Raw genomic sequence first — 16519 nt, forward strand, 5'->3', positions numbered from 1 at the left:
GCTGCCACCAGCTTCAGTGAACGGCTTCCTGCCAATGGAGGCGTGGGGTGTGTTGTCGTCGACACCTTGACTGGTCCGACAGCTTTGTTTCCTCATCCCGGTCTCACCTTTTTGGACAGTTTTCCCGTGAAGAAAAGATTCGGCGGCTGGACATTGCCGGCCTTACCTGAGCTTGTAAATTGGAATTGAAGGCAGGTCTAATGGTGTTTTGAAATGTGCCTTGCACATAAAGACCAGGCCAGTAATGTTTAAATTTTGTTGGAGTTTCATTTCATTGGGTTTTCATGCTGCCTCCCATCTCACCCCAGGTAGCGCTGTTCACTGCCGGTACTTTCAGGAACAATTTTTCAGGTGCATGGTATCTCCCAGCCGCACCTGTTCCCCGGACATACTTCCAAGTTTGGAGTCAGTTACCAACTGACCCCTCGCACTCACCTTCACAGAGAGGGAGATTTGTAAGCAGCCCTGAAAAAGGTGCTGCCGCAGGCCCTCGAGGAGACCTGCGCTGATATGGCTCCTCCATGGGCCATATCAGGATGGAGTATCACCTTAGAGGGATGAAAGGCCAGCGGACGTTATCCATGCTCCATCTGGATAAAAACGTCCGAGGACGTACCCATGTCGGAGGGGAACCCTCCTGGCCTGACTTCAGTCTCGGCCTCTCAGACTCCTGTTTTAGCTTTTACTCTCCCCGGGCAGCCGAAGTCTGAATTCGCCGCTGGCTACCCGCACTTCTGCGGTCCGTAGCCGTGTCTTCCACACGGTCCCCGTAGCTGAGGATTCCCACAAGCCGGGTTTTACCCGCGGTCTTCCACACGGTCCCCGAAGCCGGGTTCCGTGGTCCCCGCAGCCGGGCTTCTCCCCGTGTGGTTGTTGCAGCCGTCATTCCCCCGCGGTTCCTGTAGAAGGGATCCTCGCGATGTCGGGTTTCCCCCAAGCTGGTTATTCCTGCTGTTTCCGCAGCCGGGATTTCCCTGTGGTCCCTGAAGAAGGGCTTCCCTTGTGGTTGGGCTTCCCCCGAGCCAGGTTTCCCCGTGGCTTTGCAGCCTGGGTTTCACCGCGGTCCCTGAAGAAGGGCTTCCCCGCGATGTCCCCCGGAATGCCTCCAGCAGGAATTCTGCAAAAGCTTCCTGCAATCGGAAATAGACCTGGAAAAAAGTTGAAAAACTTACCTTCAGGTTTGACCGCTGGTGAAGCAGCGCGCCACCAGCCCGTCGCTGCGCAATGCGATAGACGATATGACGCGGATCTTCACGTAGTCACTCACGTGACTCCGAAATAAAATTCAACAGACGCATCACACTCTGACTAAAGAAATTTCTCCCCATCTCCTTCCTAAAAGAACATCCTTTAATTCTGAGGCTATGACCTCTAGTCCTAGGCTCTCCCAGTAGTGGAAACACCCTCTCCACATCCACTCTATCCAAGCCTTTCACTATTATGCACGTTACAATGAGGTCGCCCCTCATTCTTCTAAACTCCAGCGGGTACAGGCCCAGTGCCGACAAACGCTCATCATATGTTAACCTACTCATTCCTGGGATCATTCTTCTAAACCTCCTTTGGACCCTCTCCAGAGCCAGCACATCCTTCCTCAGATATGATGCCTAAAATTGCTCACAATTTTCCAAATGTGGCCCTACCAGCTCCTTATGGTGCCACATTACATCCCTGTTTTTGTATACAAGCCCTCTCGAAATAAATGCTAGCATTGAGTTTGCTTTCTTTACAACCGATTCAACGTAACTTTTTGAGAATCCTGCATCAGCACTCCCAAGTCCCTTTGCACCTCCGATTTCTCACCCCATTTAGAAAATAATCTATACCTTTATTCCTATTATGCTGGCTGGAGGCCTGTGATCAGTGGCGTTCCATAGGAAACAGTGTTGGGACTTTCTACTATTTGGACTTGGACAAAAATAGAGATGGGTTGGTTGGTAAATTTGCAGATGACACCAACGTTGGTTGTGAAAGGGCACAGATCCAGGTGAGACATGGCAGATTGAGTTTAATCCGGGCAAACGTGACGTTTTAAACTTTGGGAGGTCAAAGGCAAGGGGAAAGTATCCAGTTAATGCCAAGACCTTTAACATCATTAATACGTCAAGGGATCTTGGAGTACAAGCCCATAGCTCCTTCACAGTGGTAAGCTTTATAAAACATTGGTTAGGGTGCATTTGGAGTAGTTTGTAAAGTGCCCCTTTACAAGAAGGATGCGGTCAAGGAAAGAGCGTTCACGTCGCGGCCCTGCACCAACCAATCTTTCCACCACCACGCACAAGAAGCGACAAGACAGACACCATTGTGCAGATGCCGAGAAGTATGTTCAGCTCCGGCTGAACAACTTCTAATCTTGTATGTGGACTCGATAAGAAGAAGACAAGAAAGATGTGGGGACTTTGGAACAGATGCAGAAGAGGGTCACCAGGATGGTGTCTGGATTTATGGCAATGAGCTATAACGAGAGGTTGAACAAACTTGGAATATCTTCTCTAGAATGTTGGGAGCAGAGGGGAGATCTTCTGGAAGTTTATACAATTATGAGAGGCACACAGGGTGGACAGTCATTATCTTTTTCACAGGGTGGAAACGTTAAAAACTAGAGGGCATAGCTTTAAGGTGAGAGGGGGGGAAAGTTCAATGGAGTTTTTACAGTGCTCGGTGTTTGGTTCGTGCTGCCAGGGGAAGTGGAAGCAGATGTTGATGGTGGCATTGAGGAGGCTTCTTGATAAGCCCTTCAATATGCAGGCAATGGAGGGATATGGACCATGAGCAGGCAGAAGGGGTTATTTTAATTTGGCTTTGTCTTCGACATAGGCGTCAATTGGTTGAAGGATCTGTTCCTGTGCTCTACTATATTCGATGAAAAGATCCATTATTTCCTCGGATTATACCCTTATGCAAAGTTGAAGTAGGAGCTCCAGGAGAAACATTTGATCAGTACAGTTCTGTATCAGTGCTGACTGTCTTGCAGTACCAATAACTTGTCTGCACCTTGAAGTCAGGGCGTAAGCAAAGCCTATAATGGAATGCAGAGAGAAAATAAAAAGATTATGAAACTGCTCAGGCGAGTTTTTATTTCTCTCAGAACAATATTTTCTCAGGCAGATCCCAATGCCTTTGTGTCAGTTCATTGTCCACATAACAACCTCCTCTGCAAGGCTTACATATGAATGTGAAAGTTAGAGTGGAGGAAGGTGACACTGCCCATCTTAGCCTAAATAATTAGGAAAATTGTAAAGATAACATTCCAGTTGCCAATTGATTCCTCAATTCTTGATTATTCATCTCCACTACTCTTCTTGCAAGTTAATTCCATCAATTCTTACAACAATGTAGAAATATTTCCCATGTTCCCACTTGAAGTTGGAATCTATGTCACTTTAAATACTTCACTCTGCCGATATAATTTTCTTACAGGAAACACACTCAGATCAGACTGAAGGCAAATTGGATCGGTCAAACATATCACTCCTCCTATATTTCTAAATTTATAGGCACGGCAATTATAATTCGTAAAGGCATACCATTTAAACCAAAGAATACAATAGTAGACAAAGAGGGGAGATATGTTATAGTTACGGGAGAGATACACTCTACTTCACTCACTATCGTAAATATTTATGCGCCTAATTTTGATAACCCTCAATCTTTTCACAAAATCCTGAATATAATCTCTGAGTTTAATTATCAAAATGTGATAATTGGGGGAGACTTCAACTGCGTCCTGGATCAATATCTGGATAAATCTGCACAACAAAAGAGCCTAAACATGAAATCAAAATCCAGTGAACTCTTACATACATAAAAACACAAAAACAATAGACGCATGGAGGATTGCAAACCCAGCTGGAAGGGAGTATTCCTTCTACTCAATGGTACATAAAATCTACTCACGCATTGATTACTTCCTAGTGGACTCGAAACTAATTCCATTTACAACTAATCCTAAATACCATAATAGTTTCATCTCTGATCACTCTCCGTTAACTTTTTTTCTAAAACTAGAAGGAATGCCCAATAAAAAATCGTTCTGGAGGCTCAACCCTCAAATTTTAAACAACCCACAGGGTTGTACATATCTAAAGCAACAGATGGAATTTTTTTTATATCACCCTCTTTACTATGGGAATCATTTAAGGCATTTATTAGAGGATCGATAATTTCATATCAAGCTTTTCAAAATAAAAAGAATAAGACTGATCAATTGCAATTAGAAGAACAGATTAGACAATTGGATTTAGACAATGCGAAAGAGCCAACTATAGATAAACACAATAAGATAACAATACTGAAATTTAAACTGAACAGAATTTTATCTGCAAGAGTTATCAGACTATTTCAAATCACAAAACAGGAAAACTTTGAATTCGGTGATAAACCACATAAAATCTTGGCACGACAACCGGACAAACGGGAAAAGGATCATACGATTCCAAAAATTAAATCAGATAAAGGGGAATAGATAACATTACCTAAAGATATTAATAAAAGATTTGCTCAATTTTATCAAAACTTATATACATCCAAAACATCAACAGACAGCATTAAACTCACAAATTTTTTTGGATAACTGCAACCTCCTAAAACTCAATTTGCTGGAACAAGAGGAATTAGGAGCTCAAGTTTCAATTAAAGAAATAGAAGAGACAATAAATTCATTGAAGAACGGTAAAACACCATGACCGGATGGATTTAGTAATGAATTCTATAAAAGATTTTATGAGATAATCTCACCACGTTTACACAAACTTTACATATACGCGTTCAAAGAACAGACATTACCAGAAACATTAGCGGAATCAACTATTACACTTATACCTAAAAAGGATAAAGATTTAGAAGACCCTGGTTCATATAAGAGCTATTGCACTGTTAAATACAGATCAGAAAATATTAGCGAAAACTTTAGCAAGAAGATTAAGCAAATACGTTAGTAAATTAATAAATCCGGATCAAACGGGTTTTATACCTAAGAGACACTCATTCAATAATCTGACGTTTTTTCAATATAATGCATTCACATAAAATAGAAGATTTATCAATTATATCATTGGATGCAGAAAAAGCATTCCACCAAGTGGAATGGGAATACCTCTTTAAAGTATTGCAAACATTTCAAATGGGAGAGAATTTTATCTCATGGATAAAATTATTATATGACAAGTCTACGGCTAGAATATTAACTAATAACATACTGTCTCCGAAATTTCAACTATCCAGGGGCAATGGACAGGGTTGTGCTTTATCACCCCTGCTATTCACTCTTGCGATAGAGCCTCTAGCAGAAAATATAAGAACGCATCCGAATATCCACGGTTATAATACTAAACACTCTAATAATAAAATATCACTATACGCAGATGATGTACTATTATACATTACAAAATCGCAAATTAGCATACCAAACTTATTAAACTTAATAGAGGAATTTGGTTCCTTCCCAGGATATAGAATAAACTGAAACAAAAGCGATATCATGACGATGAAACCTCAAGAGCCCGCACACCTTTTAAAATTCCCCTTCAGAATGGTCACAGAAAAATGTAAATATCTGGGTATTCAAATTACCAGAAAATACAACTCTTTATTTAATGCAAATTATTTGCCTTTACTTACCAAATTACATGCTTTGACCCAATTTTGGAAAACACTTCCGATGTCTTTAATAGGCAGAATAAATGCCATAAAAATGATTTTTCTCCCACAAATTTTGTACTTATTTCAATCAATACCAATATACCTACCTAATTTTTTTTTCAAAAAACTCGATTCCCACATCACAAACTTTATATGGGACTATAAATCCCATAGAATCCACAGACGACATTTATGTAAACCCAAAGAATTCGGTGGACTTGCACTCCCCAATTTTTTGTTCTACTATTGGGTAGTGAATATCAAAAATGTAATTCATTGGTTGGACAACTCAACACAACATGCAGAATGGACAGTAATGGAGAGAGAGGATTGTTCTCCCTTTAATATAGGAGCGATCCTTGTATCCCCAATAAAATTGAATGATACAATATACAAGAGAAATCCGATTATCCATACCACAATACGAATTTGGAGACAAATAAAATGTATTCTCAAATTAAGAAATCTATCGCTTCTCTCTCCTATAGCTAATAATCCGTCGTTTAAACCATCTATTATCGACAAAACGTTTAGTCACTGAGAAAGAATAGGAATTAAAACGTTTGGAGGTGTATGAAATGGGAAACCTTTTTTCATTCCAAGAATTACAACTTAAATACAATTTGAAAAGTAATCAATATTTTAGATACTTGCAAGTTTGAGATTACTTGAAGAAACATACACAAGAATTACAAACTCTGACATCAGATCCATTAGATGAAGGCATGTAAGGTGGAAATAAATTATTTAATATCATACCTGTATAATATTATTCTAAATATAGAGATACCTTTAGATGTAATAAGAGAGTGGGAACAAGAACTATCTATAAAAATTTCTAAAGACAGATGGGATAAATATTTGCTATATGTACATAAATGCTCGATTAATGTAAGACACATTCTAATCCAATTTGAATTTTTACTTAGACTATATTACTCGAAAACCAAACTGAATAAAATGTTTCCAAATGTTTCCCCCATCTGTGATAAATGTCTATCTCAAGAAGCAACCATACACATTCCTTCGTCTCCTGTATAAAACTTCATAAATTTTGGAAAGAAATCTTTGAAATCTTCTCAAAACTATTTAAAATAAAATTGGACCCTAACACAGAATTGATTATTTTCAGAACAATGGAAGCCTTCTCTGAGCTAACTTCATTTCAAAATTGGGTCCTTAACTATGGCTTGATAATGGCAAAAAAAGCTTATACTCAAATTTTGGAAAAATGCACCCACCCCAAAGCTTAAAATGTGGATCTCAAGCATGTCTGAAACGTTACATCTCAAAGATATGAGATTCGTTCTAGCAGGAAAATCAGAACAATTCTTAAAGATATGGTCTCCTTTCATCGATTTATTACAAGTATAATATGGTGCAACATAACTCTGGAAATGAACCGTTTCAGAACTGGGTGATGGGTGTGGAAAGATATGAAGTAGGTATATCCCTTTTCTTTTCGGTTCTGGGTTTTTTTTCTCTTCCTCCTTTTTCTTTTCTATTTCTTTTTTTTGCTCTTCCTTTTTGGTCTTCTCTTTTTTTCTACACCTCTATGGGCTCTTTCTCTCTATCTATCCACAAACTACTAATTGTTAACTTTTGGGGCCTACACGTCACTACTTTCCTTAATCTCTTCTTTTTTCTTCTTTTCTTGCGTCTATTATTTTTCTATTGTTAAATTAAAAACAAGAAGTTGTACACGAAATGTATTATGTTATATGCCATGGTTTATACGATTGTACATTGCTTCTAATAAAAATATTTTATAAAAAAACTTCACTCTTCAATTCCATTTTCTCCTCATCTGGTTTGTAAACTGGGCATTCAGTTATTCTCTTTAGAGACTTTAAATCCCTAGTCCCTCCAGTTTCTTTAACATAGTTACAAACTTTAAAATGTTGTTGTCTCTGGGGTACTCCTCCTGCACTCCACTCAGAATCAAAGAATCACAGAGCAAGACCCCTTGGCCCAACTCATTCATGGAAACCAAGAGCAAGTCACATCTGCCAACATTTGCCCCACATTAATCTAAACCTTTCCTATCCATGTATCTGTCAAAGTATCTTTTAAAAGCTGTTATTGTACCTGCTCCAATTACTTCCTCTGGAAGTTTGTACCATACACCGACCACCCTCAATGAGAAGTTGCCCCACAGGTTCCTATTAAATCTTGCCCCTCTCACCTTAAACCAACATCCTCTGGTTTTTGATTCCCCTACGCTGGGCAAAAGAGTCTGTGCATTCGCCCCATCTATTCCCCTCATGATTTTGTACACCTCTATAAGATTACCCATCAACAGAATGGGTGCTCCACAGAAAAGAGTCCTAGCCTGCGCTCCAAGGAAGAGTCCCAACCTTAGCCGCAACGGTAGAGTTGGTGCTTTACAGCGCCAGACATGGGGTTCGATTCTGACTCTTCCCCCCCCCCCCACCCTCCCTCCCACCACAACAATCAGTCTGAAGAAGGGTCCCAACTTGAACCGTTGCCTATCTATTTTCTCCAGCGATGCGGGTCACCAAGTTACTCCAGCACTTAAGATTTTTTTTTTAAATCCGACAGTTACAGTTTCTAGTTTCTAAATCTGACTATCTACCCTATCTATTTCAAGCAAAAAACAAAGATCTGGAGGAACTCAGCGGGTCAAGCACCATCTGTGGAGGGAATGGACAGACGACATTTCAGGACGGGACACTGGGCAGGGGAGGAAGCTGGAAAATGGAGGTAAGGTGGGGCAAACCTTGAAAGTGATATGTGGAGACGAGTGAATTGGTGGAGCACATGGCAAAGGCCAGGGCTGGAAAGGAGACAAAACCGTGTCAGATAATGAGAATATCCTAGTTAATGATAAATTCTAGTGTAAAATATTTTATTAAGTAAAAGGTTAACTTAACTTTTTTGGGTTCTGAATAAAGTGAAGTTTTATAATTCTGTACTGTAGAGGAGCTGTGGTAATAGGAAGCCTGCATTCATAAGCTGCTCTGATAGTGCTTCCTGCTATGCCCAAGCAAAATACCATTGACAATAGTGGGAGAGGATGTGTTTCCTTGGGACTTGGTAGTTTCTGTAAACAGAAATCTTCTGGCTGTTACTGATATTGATGATTACATTGTTAAGACAGAATTGCAAATGTTTTTGCTTTTGACTAAGTTCCTGTTATTTCGAAGTTTGTGATCAACAGTTTGTAATTGATATAACCACAAGATGACAAGTATTGTATTAGTGACAAGTATACTTTGAATGGGTACAGCCTGCCTGCCATTGATTTGTGTTAAACGTCATTGCTGCAGCTCTGTATAAACATGTGACTATGTTTCCAAAATACTATAAAAAATGCTGTATGTCTTCATTCATTAGAGTAGTAGCTCAGGGGAGTTAAGTGTCTGATGCATACATGACTCTGTATCCCTGATACTCTCGCCGACTGATGATCAGTGAAGATTGTGTTGGTTTACCTAACCTATTGTGAGTTGTCGGTTTTAAGTATTGAACCTTAACAATAAGTAAAGAAGAGAAGTGAAATGTAAAGTTTAGATCGATCCTGCATGGGAAGAGGCCATGTGGTGCACCAAGTCCACACCCACAATTAATCACCCTGGGGGGACAGGGGGAAATGGTCGACTCCGGGATGGAGGATGAGCAGAAGGAGGGGAGATAGTGAGAAGAATGTGTACACACCTGGATGGTGGTGAGATGCACGAGAAGAGGAGAGGGAGGGTGGGGTATTGTTTGAAACTGGAGAATTCAATGTTTACATTTCATCCCAGCGGCCTTTGCATACAACACATCGTTCTCTGATGTTTCCACCACCTTTATTGTGATCCCAGCAACAGCCTCATCTTCCCAGCCCGATCTCCTTGCAGCTTCTGCACAGACCACTCAAAACACCTTGGTTCACTCCTCAGTCGCACGCAACTCGACCCTCCCCGAGGTACTTTCCTCTGCAACCGCCATAGATGTAACACCTGCATCTCCTCTCACTTCCATCCAGGGACAACACCAGTCCCCCCAGGTGAAACGGGTTCAGCTGCACCCTCCAAACCTCTACTACTAAATACCCTGCTCCTGATGTGGCCTCCTTTGCATCAGTATGACCAAGCATAGACAAGGCAACCAGTTTGCTGAACATTTGCACACTGTGCACTAAGGCTCCCGGTTGCTGACGACTTTAACTTGCCTTCCCATCTCATACCAACCTTTCTGTCCTTGGACTCCTGCATTGCTGGAGTGTGACCACATGCAAACTTGAGAAACAGCACCTCATATACCATCCTAATGGTACAAGCACCAAATTCACCAATTTCAACTAACATCCCCTGGACCCCCCTTCCCCTCTCTTTTCTTACCTTCAACCCCCACTGTTGCTCCAGCACTTTGTGTTTTGATCAAGATTGCAGTATCTGCAGTTCCTTGTGTCTCTCTCTGTTACCCTATCAATTTCTCTCCTATTTTTATGTACTTCTATCACCTCTGATGTTCCAGAACAATACAACTGTGTCCAACCTCTCCTTATACTCTCTAATCCAGGCAACATCCTTTAAACATCTTCTGAATTCTCACCAAAATCTTCGTTCCTGTAATGCGGTGACCAGAACAGCACAATAGTCCACATGTGAACGAACTGAAGTTTTATACGGATGCAACTTGACTTCCTGACTTTCATACTTTGATGATAGGAGCAAAGCAGAAGAATTTTTACAACAATACAGTAGCTTTGTAGTTGCCGATAATATGACTGGCTTTCCTTATAATAATTTAGAATTGAATTTGGCAGCTATTCAAACTCTAGCCTCTGGAACAGTGGTCCAGTACTCTGGCTGTTAGTCCACTGAGCACTCTACAAAGCTGCAATTCCACACACTTGAGATATGAAAAGCACTTCCGTCGCTAATCATGCAATGTTATTTAGACTACATACCCGAGTCATTCCTCAGATAGGATGACATGGCAGGAATAAGACAGGATTGGCTGAGCAGCTCCACAAGTACAGAGGGAAGGGCATTACTGTTTTGTCCTCTACTTTCACCATTCTGTAGATCTCCAGGTAAATTGCTGCCTCTAGGATTTATGTAACTAGCGAGAACCTAGAAGTTCAAAAAAACAACAAGAAATATCATAGAGCATATATAGTTGTCAATATCAAAGCATCTTGTAGAGTAAAGAGCATTTACTTGAATTATGGGGAGGGATTGAATAGGCTGAGCTTGAGTAATCTGGAGCAAAGGGGGCAGAGGGTAAACTGGAGGCATATAAAATTAGAAGCAGCATAGTTTGAACATATTTCCCATGGTAAGGATATCAAAAAAGAGCACGCATTTGGGGTGGGAGGATGGAGTTTTAAAAGGATTTGAGAGGAAGGGTTTATTTTAAAGTGTGGTTGATAACAAACCCACTGCCAAAGAAGGTGGAATGAGATACAATTTCTGCTTTTAAGAGACACCTGGGCACTTAAAAATGCAAAGTATAGAAGGATATTGATCTAATGCAGAGAAATTAGATTAGTATAGATGGGGGAAAGGAGGTCAGCAAAGATGAGGTGAGCCCAAGGGCACTCTCTCAGGTACATCTCTGTAGATTTTGCTCTGACACTGATTACCATCCCAAGTTAAAATAATCAACCAATGTCTCCGAACACGTTCTTCAGAGAATGTTTGAAAGTCCAACAGGTTTCAACTTTTGTTTGTTATTTATTCTGGAACAGGATATACCTGAAAGCACCAGGTCAATTAGGTGTGTGGTCCGATGTACTTCAACAGGCTACGAACAACTTCAAACGAACGGCTGTTATTATTAAAATGGCCATAAACACAAGGGACAGAATAATTGGGAAGAGTTGACAGAGAAGGAGATTGCATTTGGGTACAAATGTCAAAAGTCTTCAGCCTTCCCAATATTCAGATGGTCAGCTTCATTGAGACTAAATGTCAGTCTTGCAGGTTCATAGTATAGAGGGGTGTATCGTCAACAGAGGCAATTAAGACATTTATCAAATTAGGGATGCTAGAAATATTTTAATGAGTTTGGGCACCATTTGTGGAAAAAGACAGTTAGCATTTCAAATTAAGCGGGTGATCTGAATTGTTCATTTGTTGTCCCACAATGAAGTTGTTGTCAGCTGTGAATACCACCAAGGGAACACATTAATATGAGGAAAGCTATTAAAACAAACTAGAAGGAAAGATGAAATTACAAAAATTGACAATTTTTGGGGCGAGGGAGAGGTAAAGCAAAATTCATAACAAAAGGATTTGAGTATAGGAGCAGGGAGGTTCTACTGCAGTTGTACAGGGTCCTGGTGAGACCACACCTGGAGTATTGCGTACAGTTTTGGTCTCCTAATCTGAGGAAGGACATTCTTGCCATACAGGGAGTACAGAGAAGGTTCACCAGACTGATTCCTGGGATGTCAGGACTTTCATATGAAGAAAGACTGGATAGACAGGTTTGTACTCGCTAGAATTTAGAAGATTGAGGGGGGATCTTATAGAAACTTACAAAATTCTTAAGGGGTTGGACAGGCTAGAAGCAGGAAGATTGTTCCCGATGTTGGGGAAGTCCAGGACAAGGGGTCACAGCTTAAGGATAAGGGGGAAATCCTTTAGGACCGAGATGAGGAAAACATTTTTCACACAGAGAGTGGTGAATCTGTGGAATTCTCTGCCGCAGAAGGTAGTTGAGGCCAGTTCATTGGCTATATTTAAGAGGGAGTTAGATGTGGCCCTTGTGGCTAAAGGGATCAGGGGGTATGGAGAGAAGACAGGTACAGGATACTGAGTTGGATGATTAGCCATGACCATATTGAATAGCGGTGCAGGCTCGAAGGGCCGAATGGCCTACTTCTGCACCTATTTTCTATGTTTCTATGTCTATGGAAAGAAACTATTGTCAGAGGTGGCTTGACTGCAATTGGTTGTGAAAAACTGGAATCGAGAGATAACCACATCGAACAGGAAAAGACACTGAAAAAGAATGTGGGTCAAAGGCTGCAGGAGAGTCAGGCGGACAAATATAAGTCACAACCAATGTTGTTCATGCTGGAAACAGTTGGCAAGTCAGGCAGCAATTCTGCAAAAAAAAGTTAACTGTGACTCAGGGATTGGTGCTGGGCCCATTGCTGTTTATATCAATGATATGGACGGCAAGATTAGCAAGTTTACAGATAACACAAAAGTGGATGGTATTGTGGGTAGTGAAGATGAAGATGGGTGTGCAAAATTGCAGCAGGATCTTGATCGATTGGCCAGGCGGGCTGAGGAATGGTTGATGGAATTTAATATAGAGAAATGTGAGGTGGTGCATTTTGGAAAGTCTAACATGGGCAGGACCTACACAGTGGTTAGTACGGCTCTGGGGAGTGTTGTAGAGCAGAAGGACAGATACATGGATAGGACAGGTTTGGAGGGCTATGGACCAAGCCAGGCAAGTGGGACTAGTGTAGCGGGGACATTGTTGGCCGGTGCGGGCGAGTTGGGCTGAAGGGCCCGTTTCCACGCTGTATTAATCTATGATCTAATAGTGCAGGTACATTGTTCCTTAAAGGTGACATTACAGGTGGATAAGGTGGTCAAAAAGGCTTTTGGCCTTCACCAGTAGAGTATTGAATATAGAAGGTACACAAAAAAGCTGGAGAAACTCAGCAGGTGCAGCAGCATCTATGGAGCGAAGGAAATAGGCAACGTTTCGGGCCGAAACCCTTCTCCAGCTTTTTTGTGTACCTTCGATTTTCCAGCATCTGCAGTTCCTTCTTAAACATATTGAATATAGAAGTTGGGAGGTCATGTTGCAGTTATACAAGATATTGGTGAGGTCGCATTTATAGTATTGTGTTCAGTTCTGGGCACCATGTTACAGGAAAGATGTTGTCAAGTTGGAAAGGGTACAGAGAAGATTTACGAGGATGTTGCCAGGACTCGAGAGTCTGAGCTATAGGGAAAGGTTGGGATTCTATTTCTTGGAGCGCAGGAGGATGAGGGGTGATCGTCTAAGGTGTATTAAATAATGTGGAATAGATCGGGTAGATGCAAAGAGTCTTTTGCACAGAGTAGGGGAATCGTGAACCAGAGGACGTAGTTTCAAGGTGAAGGAGAAAAAATGTAATAGGAATCCGAGGGCTAACTTTTTTACATAAAGGTGGTGGGTGTATGGAACAAGCAGCCAGAGGAGATAGTTGAGGCTGGGACTATCCCATCGTTTATGAAACAGTTACAGGTACATGGATGGGACAGGTTGGAGGGATATGGACCAAGCGCAGGCAAGTGGGACTAGTGTAGCTGGGACATTGTTGGCTGGTGTGGGCGAGTTGGGCTGAAGGGCATGTTTCCACACTGTATCACTCTATGACTCCATAACAGGGGAAGGACTAATAGGACAAAGATAATCTCTGACATGACAAAGGATATTCTGCATAATGTATCAATTATCTTTCTTTCACCACATATGCTGCCTGACATGCTGAGTATTTCCAGCATTTGTTTTCATTTTGTTTTTCAATTTTCATTTTCTGGTTAGTTTCCGTTTGATACCTTGGCAAGGGGAGAAACTTGAGAAAAGGTATTCAGAATGTTGTGCGGAAGGGCCACATTGAGCCACATAGACATCCAGATGAAGTTGAAAATCAACCCTATGATCCTAATCCTGCAGGCGAAAAAAACCCTACATGGCCTTCACACCAGCATCTAGAGCAAGGGTCGGGTGATGCAAGAAGGTAGCTGGCAGTGATTACAATACATCAGAGGAGCTATTCCAAGGAGTGACCATAGAAAATGGCAAATTTTACAGTGGAGCACATCATGTGATTTGGGATGCACACAAGACTTGCTTAAAATGTTCACTCTTTGGGTTGAAAGCAGTCAGAATGAAGGCATTGAAAGAAAAGGAGGCAAATTGAAATAAGGTATGAAACATTCTTAAGTATGTAACTCATTATCATTCAGAATTCTCAGAACAATTCATTCAGGACGTACCTGCAGAAGGCAGGTCACATGCTCTTCTTCCAGTCTCTGCTTGGTTAGTGCTTGCTCCACATCCCAGCCTGATGCAGTTGAACCGGTTCCAAAGCCTGTTCCTTTGGCCCAATATAATTGTTGGTCTTCAGTGGAAGAATTTGCTTGTGTATTGGAAACTTGTGGCTTTTTTTTTACAAGGAAGGGTGAAAAAAAAGTTTTCACTAATCAAAGACACAATTGACATCTAAGCAAACATATATAAATGGACATATAAAAACAAATTTATTTTGTTTTAACAAACTATTCACATCAACCGATAGGCTATTAGTCCTGTGCTTTGACTAACATTCTTCACCAGCCAACTGGTTTGGATATAATGACTCGTTTAGTTCTGAATAGCAATTTGATCCAAACTAACAACTTACTTGAGCCGGATGCTGGAGTAACTTATGCTGGCGTAATTTAGCAGGACAGGCAGCATCTGTGGAGAGAAGGAATGGGTGACGTTTCGGGTGGAGATCCTTCTTCAGACACTCCACCGACATCAGTCTGAAGAAGGGTCTCGACCCAAAATGTCACCCATTCCTTCTCTCCAGAGATGCTTACCAAAATGTTCATATTTCTCAGCATTAAGTTTCATCTGATGCTTATCCATACATTTTATGGTTCTGTCTGTCTCATTGGTTCATGTCCGTTTCAAGGTTTACAGCATCTGAAAATTTGAAAATTAGCTGCGGTGGGCAAAGAAGGACTCGCTGGTGCAGACCTGCAGCATTAGCACCTAGTTTTCAGGTGAAACGACAGATATTGCTGGAGTAACTTAGTAGTCTGTAGAAGGATCCCAATGTCATCTATCCATGTTCTCCAGAGATGCTTCCTGACCTGCTGAGGTACTACAGCACTCTGTGTCCTTTTGTGTATTAACAATCATCTGCAGTTCTTTGTCTCAATTACAATAATACCATACTTGGTTATAGTCGACAATCATCAATAATAGACACCATTCCCCCCCATGGTCCGTTATAACGAGGGTTTACTCTACAGATGTTGGGAGGTTTATGTTACAGAACTACAAGACGTAAGGCTACATTTGGAGTATTGTGTTCAGTTTTGATCATCCTGTTATAGGAATGGTGTTGTTAAACTGGAAAGGGTGCAGCCGAGATCTACAAGGATGTTGCCAAGAATTGAGGAGCTGAGCTATTGGGAGAGTTTGCGCAGGCCAGAAGGAGGTGCTAGAGGGGGAAATTGAGGCATGTACTATCACAACGTTTGAAAGACATTTGGACAGGTACATGTTTGGGATCGATTTAGAAGATTATGGGCCAAACGCAGGCATGTGAGATGAATGTAGATGGGACATGTTGGCCCGGTGTGGGCAAGTTGAACCGAAGGGTCTGTTTCCATATGGCATGACTCTATGCCCTCCACTCCAAACTCCAAGTTATTAATATATATATTTTTAAAAGCAATGCTCATTGAGCCCACTAGTGGGAAACGCCGAGCTGTAGTCAGTGAACAACAGCCTGACGTAAGTGTTATTATTTTCCGAGTGGTCCAATGCAAAGTGAGATTGCATCCACCGTTGACCTGTTGTGGCGGTAGGCAAATTGTAGCGGGTCTTGTTGAGGTAGGAGTTGATATGCACCATAACCAACCTTACAAAGCACTTCATCACCACAGATGTTAGTGCCACCAGTCGATAGTCGCTGAGGCACGTCACTTTACTCTTATTGATGTCCTCTTAAAGCAGGTGGGAACCTCAGACCTCAGTAATGAGAGTTTGAAGATGTCCACAAAAACTCCAGCCAGTTGGTTCGTGCAGGCTATGAAAACGCGATCAGGTACACCGTCGGGTCAAGACGCTTTAAGATGGTTCACCCTCCTGAAGGATTCTCTGTCGTCGGCTTGGGTAACTAAGATTGTAACACCAT

The 16519-nt window shown here is 41.5% G+C and overlaps 1 protein-coding gene across 1 annotated transcript in view; it reads right to left on the bottom strand.

The window, feature by feature from the left end:
• Positions 1 to 16519, bottom strand: part of birc6 (baculoviral IAP repeat containing 6) — a 348945-nt gene that overhangs the window by 69041 nt on the left and 263385 nt on the right. The window contains 2 exon segments of the mRNA XM_055639933.1: positions 10559 to 10724; positions 14604 to 14768. Coding sequence (XP_055495908.1) covers positions 10559 to 10724; positions 14604 to 14768 — 331 coding nt within the window.

The sequence above is a fragment of the Leucoraja erinacea genome, chromosome 8 (genome assembly GCF_028641065.1).
Source record: "Leucoraja erinacea ecotype New England chromosome 8, Leri_hhj_1, whole genome shotgun sequence".
Classification (NCBI taxonomy): domain Eukaryota; kingdom Metazoa; phylum Chordata; class Chondrichthyes; order Rajiformes; family Rajidae; genus Leucoraja; species Leucoraja erinaceus.